Raw genomic sequence first — 9,254 nt, 5'->3', positions numbered from 1 at the left:
GATAGCAGCACTCTCCCTCCAGGTGGTACCAAGTCCCTCCCACAACCCTCCCTTCCCCCAGAGCTGGCACTGACCAGTAGTACCGTATTCATCACTAAGGAGTGACTGGTAGCTGCTTGGCCGTGAACTGAGCACGGTGGGCTGCACAGTTTGGGTTGGAAGCAGAGGTGCTGCCCTCATGCTTCAACTGGTCCCTCCATCAGGACCTCTCCTCTCCCCTGGAGGGTTCTATGTGATTGATGGACTAAAGGGTTAACAGATGCCTGTTCCAAATGGCTCCCACACCGCCCGCCCTGAGTGGGACTGTCTGGGTTACAATTCCAGATCCTAGAATCACAGGCAGGCACGGCGTGGATGAGGTGGGGGCCTTGGTCTAGCTTGACCACCTGGTCCAAGGTGAACACTGCCCTTTGAGGGGAGCTGCCGCTGCTGCTGAGGACTGGGACCCAGAGGCGTGTACTTCCAGCTGGTTGGCGTTCACGTTGCTCCTCTCGCCCCCTGCCCTCTGGTCCAGGCAGATCAGGGGCTCTGGGAAAACTGCTGGAATTCAGGGCAATGATTAGCCCTTTCCAGTATCCTGTGAGAGACCAGAGAGAGAGCTCAGATTTAACACGGGGGGACCCTCAACTCCTGAAGAAGTGACACAGGCTTTATCGGATGGGCTGGTCCAGGTGTCCCCCTCCCCAAGCTGAGAGGTGGAAGACAATGTCCAGAGACAGAGGGCTCTGGGGGAAGAAACAAGTGGGTCAGGTTAGCATGTGGCCCGGCCACAACTAGCCGAGGGAGCTCTCCAGGCTTCCCTTTAGCACATTTCTGCCACCGTAGTTCCAGCTGTAAAATGGAAATGGAGGGCGATGAGGGGAACTGGGTGCGAGAACATAGCCTTGCCAAGAAGCACTGTGAGCCTGACCCTTCCCCTACCAGCCTCTGCCCTGCTACCGGGGAATCGCTCCCAGACGATTAGGCAACCAGCTGCAAGGCGAGAGTCAGGCTGGGACTGAGACACCCACAGGGGAAGAGCTCCAGGACTGAGGAGGTTGGAAGGAGGAGGAAGAAGAGGATACATTTAGGCTGAAGGGGTCCATCTTGAGCCTGGGTCAGGGCCCTGCATTACCCAATCAGGACGGCCGGGATGAAGAGGAGGCCAGCTCCCAGGAGGAAAGGGAAGCCCTTCATGAAGTTCAGGGTGGCTGGGTAGAGCGAGTTGAAGATGCCGGAGGCTGTCAGCATGGCCAAGCCATTCACACAGGCCACAGCAGAAAAGAGAGCACCTGTGAAGAAATAAATAGCACACTCAGGAATTTGAAAGACCCAAATGCAAATCCTGACACCACTACCTCGCAGCTGTGTGACCTGGAGCAAGTCACTTAACCTCTCTGAGTGTCACCTTCCTCAGCTATGACTCCTACATCATGTGTTGTGATAAGGCTTCGATGAGGTCATGCATGGAAAGCACCTGTGCTACAAAACAAATGGCTGTTATTAAACCTCTATATTACAAGTACATGTGATATCTCCTAGCAAAAGTCTGATAAAGTCTGATAAAATGGTTTTAGGTTTATCCCCTTTGGAATCATCTCCTGTTTAGGATAAATTTCTGGGCTAATTCTCAGTTTCAACACTTATCAGCTGTGTGATCACCGAATAAGACACTTATCTTTCTGGGTTTCTGTCCCCCTTCTGTTAAATAAGGATAATACCTTTCATAGATTGTTGGTAACACTATAATCGCATGTAATGCACCTATCACAGGGCCTGGCCCCCTGAAGTCAGTCAGTTAGTAAGAGCTGTTCTTTTCTCCTGTTCCCCTTGGCATCTCTGGGCACAGTGAAGGTGCTAGAAAAATGCTTATTGAGTGAATGAATGAAGGCACATGGGTTCTGAGGATAACAGAACCCATGGTGGGCTATACATGGCACCAGAGTCTCTGCCATCACCAGATCCTACTTCCAGGGCAGATGGGAAAAAGTGGATGAGCCACATGTTTCCGGATTGGGATCTAAGACCAAGAGGCCTGATAAGCTATTCTTTATAGATATGACAGCATGGGACTTCCCTGCTGTCACAGTGGTTAAGAATCCACCTGCCAATGCAGGAGACACGGGTTCGAAACCTGGTCCGGAATATCCCACATGCCACAGAGCAACTAAGCCCGTGAGCCACAACTACTGAAGCCCTTTCGCCCAGAGCCCGTGCTCCGCAACAAGAGAAGCCACTGCAATGAGAAGCCCGCGCACGGCAACAAAGAGTAGACCCCACTCACTGCAACTAGAGAAAAGCCTGCGCGCAGCAAGGAAGACCCAACGCAGCCAAAAATTTAAAAATAAATAGAATCAATATGCCAGCAGAACACAAATTTTGCAAAATAAGCAACAGCCCAACAAAAGTTGAGATTAAACTATCAGACTGTCAGAGCTCGAAGGGCCTACAGATGTCATCAAGAGCAATTCACAGGACTTCCCTGGTGGCGCAGTGGTTAAGAACCCACCTGCCAATGCAGGGGACACGGGTTCGAGCCCTGGTCCGGGAAGATCCCACATGCCGCAGAGCAACTAAGCCTGAGCACCGCAACTACTGAGCCTGCACTCAAGAGCCTGCGAGCCACAACTACTGAGCCCTCGTGCCACAACTACTGAAGCCTGTGCACCTAGAGTCTGTGCTCTGTAACAAGAGAAGCCACTGCAATGAGAAGCCTGAACACCGCAACGAAGAGTAGCCCCCGCTCGCCACAACTAGAGAAAGCCCACGTGCAGCAACGAAGATCCAATGCAGCCAAAAATTAATTAATTAATTAATTAAATTTAAAAAACTATAAAAGAACCCCTCCCCCACACACACAAAAAAAGAGCAATTCACATGTGTTACAGATGAGGAAACAGGCCCAGATCACAGAGCCGCTGTGACAGAGCCAGGACTAAAACCCAGATCCCCAGATCTGCTGCTGTTAGAAACAGACCTGGGTGTGCATCCTAGTTCCACCACTTACTGAGTGACCTCAGGTGAATCAATTTAACCCTCTGGGCCTCTGCTTCATCGCCACGTGGAGACAGTGAAACCTACATCACAAAGTTGGACACTCTGACCCCAGAGAAGCAGGGAACTCTGGCATCGTCACATCCATTTTACAGATGGAAAAGCTGAAGTCTGGAAAGAGTAAATCCTCTGCTTGGCTTATGCAAAAGAACATAATCGTAAGCTGCTGACTGCAAATTCCAACGCTGTGGTCTGAAAATCCAAATCGCTGTGGTTCCCTGCCAGCCCTGGGCGCTGTGACAGCAATGCAGTTGTCTTGGCTACTTATTTCTCCAGGGTGGGAGGGAGGAAGGTAAGCTGCCTCCTGGCCCGTGGCTACCCTCTGCGCAGTTCAGGAAACACTGGGCGTGAGGAGCCAGACACAGGCTCACCCTGATACTCACCCTGCTCTGACTCTCTCACCAGCCTGGAGAGTTTGGCCCGGATGACAGGCGTGACGACCAACGACAGGAAGAGGAGCCCGTACCCTGTGAGGAAAGAAACAATCATCAAGGAAATGGGCTTGGGGAGAGGGGTGCCCAAGTGAGATGTAGCAGAGGTCCTGTATCTACCCCATGAGGGACTCGGATTGGACACAGGAAGAACTTCCCTGACGGGGAAGGAGACAATGATGGGGGACAGCAAGCACACAGTAAATGCAAGTTCCTTTTCCCTTGACATTTAGTTACTCACAGGCTTACACTGTTTCCTTCATAACCATTTCTCTCCCTTGTGCAACTGTTACCTCCTCAACAAAAACTGCAAACTGCTAAAAAACAGTGGTGCCTGTGAAGTGCATTCACGATGAGGCCCCCCAGGGCCCCTTCAGGGGAAAGGCCCCCAAATCCCAGGGCAATGACAGTGTCTTCAACATCTCTGCACCCCCGAAGGCGTTGAGCCCAGCACCGAGTCCATGGAAGATGCTGTGGGCAGGAGAAAAAGGTACCTGGTCCCCGTCAGCACTGTCCAGGCGAGCGGCCACATTAGGAAATCTGTGATTACAGAATGGCTGACTGTACACATTTTAGGGCTCTATTAAAATAAATCTGTCCATTCAGGAAAGCTAACTTCCTCATTCGCAGCTGCCCCCTCCCACCAAAAAAAAAAAGGAAAGAAAGAAAAGAAGAACTAACACAAGCAGGAATTTGATAGCTGCGGTCTGAGAAGACTGGCTTTTTTAAAAACCCAAAGAAGCTGACCAAGGATATTTGAGATAGGTCCTGTGATTCTTATCAGAGAAGTGAGTATTAAGGCATTAATGGCTTGGACTTTGCTTAAGAGCACCAGGAATATAGGCTGTGGGAGGCCAAGGAGTGGAGCAATTAGTGTAAGAGCCATATTTTTGTCTTTGGCTCTATCTTACTAACAATATTTATGGTTGGTAATGTGAATGAATTACTTTGGCTATTGAAGGTCTATATTTTCTGTATAACAAAGATGGCATTTTTATGAGGTTTCTTAGTTGTCTGTCCTCCAGTGCAGGCTAGGGGCACAGTGATGTTTCCGAAGACATGGGCATGAACTACGTTTGGCGGCAGCAGGTGACCAGTCCCCAGCTTTCACCCAGCAATTCTGAGACAAACGGTCCCTGAACCCATACACACTTTACCTGTGAACATGAGGGGTGTAATGGTAGCAAATGCAAAGACCACCATCCCCATGATGTTGAAGGCCAGACCGATCTCAGCCACCCAGGTGTCGGCCAGGCAGTACTGCAGAAGCCGCAGGCCCAGCAGGCTGGTGAGGTATGGGAGGTGCTGAGCCGCAGAACCGTAGCCAATCAGCCTAGAGTCCCAGCAGAGGGGTGTGCTCAGCTCATAGAGGGTCAGGATGTCCTGGGCCCCAAGGTGCACAGTGATCACCACGAAGATGGCCAACGAGTACAGGGCTAAGTGCTTCCTGGACTTCTCCGGGGCCTGGGTCACATAGAGCTGGACGATGGATCGGTGGTGACGGAGTGTGAAGAGCCGGGCGGGTGTCGCCTCTTTCACTGTCTCACCAAAGCAGAATGCTGCATAGAGAGTCATGGCAATCAGCACGGCCAAGGCCAACCAGAAAGGGTTGGCATAACCCTGCTCCTGGAGCCAGTTGCCACCAATGAGACTCGCCAGCATCCCTGCCACCCCGATGCACGCTTCCAGCAGGGCCATTCGGATGGTACGGGTGCGGCTGGAGCTGACATCTGCCACGGAGGCAAAGCCAGCAGCCAGGAGGCCACTGAAATCGCCGAGGAGGGCACAAAGGATGCGGCCCAGCACGAAGTAGCCAACGTGGAGCTGCAGCTGTACCACAAAGATGGACAGCACGGTCTGGAGCAGCAGGCCGAGGGAGGCCAGCACCAGCAGCGGGCGGCGGCCCACACAGTCACTCCAGGCACCCAGCAGGGTGGACGAGAAGAGTCCCACCAGGAAGCCGCCCATGTTCATGTAGAGGGTCCAGTGGGAGGTAAGCGTCTCCACTTTCTGCGGAGGCAAGAGTCTTATTACCAGGGTGCCGTTCCTCACTCTGGGCTGCCCATCGCCCACACCATCACCAACCTGGGAGATACAGGGATGAGGACTTTCTTTGGAGCCCTAAACCTCAGAGAATTTTAGTACAACTCTTAAAAACTGACACTGGAGGGGTATGGGAAATGGGCAAGATCCGTTCTCTTACTTTTAGCACTGTGAATGAAAACTGCTGCCTGCCGCATCGGCAAACAATGGATGCTGCGGCCATCGAGCCCTCAGCCACTACTGCCGCCCCTGATGCTGAGCCCTGATGTAACTCAGGATGGAGACCAACAGGCTGCCGACAGCCAAGCCCTCAGCCACTGCAGCCAGCCCCAAGTACAGACCCAGGATGGGACAGAACAGGATACTGGCTCTAGAGAGCTAAGGTGCATATCAGAGGAGTGATTTCAATAAGCCCAGGCTCCTGCATCTTCCCTTACTTAGAAAAGTGCTAAATTCATTGACTCGTGGGAATTCCCTGGTGGTCCAATTTTTAGGACTTGGTGCTTTCACGGCTGGGGCTGGGTTCAATCCCTGGTTAAAAAACTAAGAGCCCACAAGCCAGGTGGTGCAGCCAAAAAAAAAAAAAAAAAAGCCCAGTAACTTGAGATGTCTGGTTTTCCTCAATTAACAGTAATCTTTTGATGTTCCAACTACCTGGTTTTTATTGCAAAACTCCTATATATCCTGGCGCCTCCCTTACCTCTTGGGAACAGTCCCTCAGAGCTATCTCAGAGACTGCCTCCCGGGCCTGAGTCCTCAGAAAGTCTGCCAAATAAAACATAATTCTCAACTTTCAGTTTGTGCTTTTTTTTTTTTTTTTAATTTATTTTTGGTTGTGTTGGGTCTTCGTTGCACGGCGCGGTCTTCTCACTGTGGTGGCTTCTCTTGTTGCGGAGCACGGGCTCTAGGTGCGCGGGCTTTAGTAGTTGTGGCACGTGGGCTCAGTAGTTGTGGCTCGCAGGCTTCGCGGGCTCTAGAGCGCAGGCTCAGTAGTTGTGGCGCACGGGCTTAGCTGCTCCGCGGCATGTGGGATCTTTCCGGGCCAGGGCTCGAACCCGTGTCCCCTGCATTGGCAGGCAGATTCCCAACCACTGCGCCACCAGGGAAGTCCCTCAGTTTATGCATTTTTTTTTCAGTGGACACCCTCTTTTGTTAACCCTCAAACTCGCTTTACCTAGATCAACTTTAAGCATCCCCGTAACGCATTTCTCAGTCAAGCCCCAACTTTGCTCCGGCCCCGCCCACCACCTAATATCCTAACCCACTGGGCTGCCCCCAACCTTTAGGCAGGCCCCGCCCACTCCGCTGCCCCCAGGGCCCGCCCCTGGCACGCTCCTCGCTTCTCCCCGCCGCCCCTACCTGCGCGGTGGGGTCCACGCTATGGTTGGTGCAGCTGCCCCTGTCACGAGTGCCGTTGTAGCCAAGGTCGGCACTGAAGCGGTGCCACAGGTACTGCGTGGTGACCGGGCCCTGCAGGACCAAGGCGAAGTTGGCAAGGAAGATGAGAGGCTCCACGCAGCCGCGGCACAGCACGGGCCCGGCGGGCCAGGCGCGGGACTCGCCCCGGGAGTTCGCGCGTTCCTCCATGCTGAGCTGCCGCTAGGCTTACAGCTCGGCTTTCTGCGCCTGCGCCCAGCGTCTTTTTTTTTTTTTTTTTCTTTTTTTAAGCCTGGTGGGGCGGGGCTCGGAGTGGTGGGCCCCCTTCCTCTCGGCCCCTCCCTCTCTGGGCTGGGGAGGGGAGGCGAGGGACCCCGTACCCCTGGTTTACAGAGTGACCTCAACTGCAGACCGTGCCAGGATACAGCCCTGCATTCCTCAGGTGCAGAACACCCATAACAGTAACAAGAATATCAATAATTAACATTCATTGATCGCTTATTATGTGCTGGGCACTGTACTAAACTCTAAGTGCATTAATGTCCCAACAACTCTATTGGCTAGATGTTATCAAGGATCTCAATTGACTCATGAAGAAACAAGGACATTGGACACTCAAGGCTGAGCTAGAAGAACACACCTTTTTTTTTTTTTAATTAAAAAAAATTTTTTTTTTGTTTATTTTCGGCTGCGTTGGGTCTTCGTTGCTGCACGAGGGCTTTCTCTGGTTGTAGAGATCGGGGGCTTCTCTTGTTGCGGAGCACGGGCTCTAAGCGCGGGGGCTTCAGTAGTTGTGGCACTTAGGCTCTAAAGCACAGGCTCAGTAGTTGTGGCACACAGGCCTAGCTGCTCCGCAGCATGTGGGATCTTCCTGGAACCAGGGATTGAACCTGTGTCCCCTTCACTGGCCAGCAGACTCTTATCCACTGCGCCACCAGGGAAGCCCAAGAACACATGACTTCCGATGTCTATGCTGATGTTCTGCGCTGTGACAGGGGCGACTCAGTGGATAAGAGTGCAGCCTCCAACTCTCCTGCCTCAGTTCCATCACCTAGGCCCCGCTACTATCTTGGACATGCCATTTAGCTCTTTGTACCTCCACTTCTTCACCTTTAAAATGGTGGTGCTGATAGAACCTGCCTCAAAAAGTTGCTGTGGAAAAAGCGTCTGATACATTGTAAGTGCTGTTGTTGTTATAAACAGGCTGTCACTTGCTCCCCTCCTGCCACAGGATCTTTCCCTGCGAAGCTTATCTTGTTTCTGGGGCTGGGGCCTGGCTCTGCAGTGCCCTTGGAGGAGCAGAGGAGGAGGAGAAGAAGATGGAGGACCTGGGAGGCCCTTAGGTGTGGGCTTGTGCTCCCTGGTCCTCCTACTATAGAAATAGGGGCATAAAGCATTTGGATCTCCTGTCTGGGCCAGTTCTATTGCCGGTAAAAGGGAATGGTATTACTTGGCTTTCTCCCTTATCAGTGCATTTGTTGAGTGCTCCTTGTATGTCAGGGACAATGCCTAGGGGAGGCTCTGGAAATCAGCCATTAGCCGCTGCGGTCCCCCACCATCCATCCACCCACAGTGCACCTGAGGGAAATTCTGTGCTTTGGACACCGCCCCTAGGTAGTTAAGAGACACATCTGAAGAAAAAATTCAGTCACCCTAGATTCCTGTGTCTTCCCAAACATAGAAAAGTACTCAATCATTAACTTAAGATGCCTGTTCTTTGTGGTTAGCAGTAATCTTGTTATGTTCGACTAGATGTTTTTCTTTCCATTGGGTGGGCGACTGCAGTGGCTAACGGCTTGATCCTTGTAGAACTGGAATGACAGGTAACATTTTATTTCTTTACACTGTTGTGTTTCCAGAGCCCCTCCCACCCCCCCAGCATGGTCCCAGACATACAAAAAAATTTTATATATATATCCCAGCTCCTCCGTTACCTCTTCGGAACAGTTTCTCAGAGCTCAGTGAGAAACTGAATAAACTCAACTCACAGCTCTTATGTTGTGCATTTTTTTCAAGTCGACTGCAGTGAGGAAACAAAGCCCTCAACCAGGCCCTGAAGTTTCTAGAATGGTCGGGGAGAGACATCAAAGAATCCTATTAGGGCTTCCCTTGTGGCGCAGTGGTTGAGGGTCCGCCTGCCGATGGAGGGGACACGGGTTCGTGCCCCTGTCCGGGAGGATCCCACATGCCGCGGAGCGGCTGGGCCCATGAACCATGGCCACTGAGCCTGCGTGTCCGGAGCCTGTGCTCCGCAACGGGAGAGGCCACAGTGAGAGGCCCGCGTACAGCAAAAAAAAAAAAAAAATCCTACTAAGATTTCAACTGTGGAAAGACCTTTAAAGGAGAAGAGCGTGGGACTCTGAGGGTACT

At 52.1% G+C, this 9,254-nt stretch overlaps 1 protein-coding gene across 1 annotated transcript; it reads right to left on the bottom strand.

Annotated features, from left to right (window-relative positions):
• Positions 1–428: 428 nt before the first annotated feature.
• Positions 429–7,094, bottom strand: SLC46A1 (solute carrier family 46 member 1; the record flags this gene model as incomplete). Its single annotated transcript, XM_082678977.1, has 5 exons — positions 429–577; positions 1,115–1,271; positions 3,417–3,500; positions 4,622–5,474; positions 6,867–7,094. 5 exons carry the CDS (start codon positions 7,092–7,094, stop codon positions 520–522), a joined length of 1,380 nt encoding a protein of 459 aa, XP_082535103.1. The 3' UTR covers positions 429–519.
• Positions 7,095–9,254: the final 2,160 nt, after the last annotated feature.

This window comes from Grampus griseus, assembly GCF_964374135.1.
Source record: "Grampus griseus genome assembly, chromosome: 20".
Classification (NCBI taxonomy): Eukaryota; Metazoa; Chordata; class Mammalia; order Artiodactyla; family Delphinidae; genus Grampus; species Grampus griseus.
Note: the sequence above shows the minus strand (reverse complement) of the source record. Positions and strands in the feature narration are given on the sequence as shown.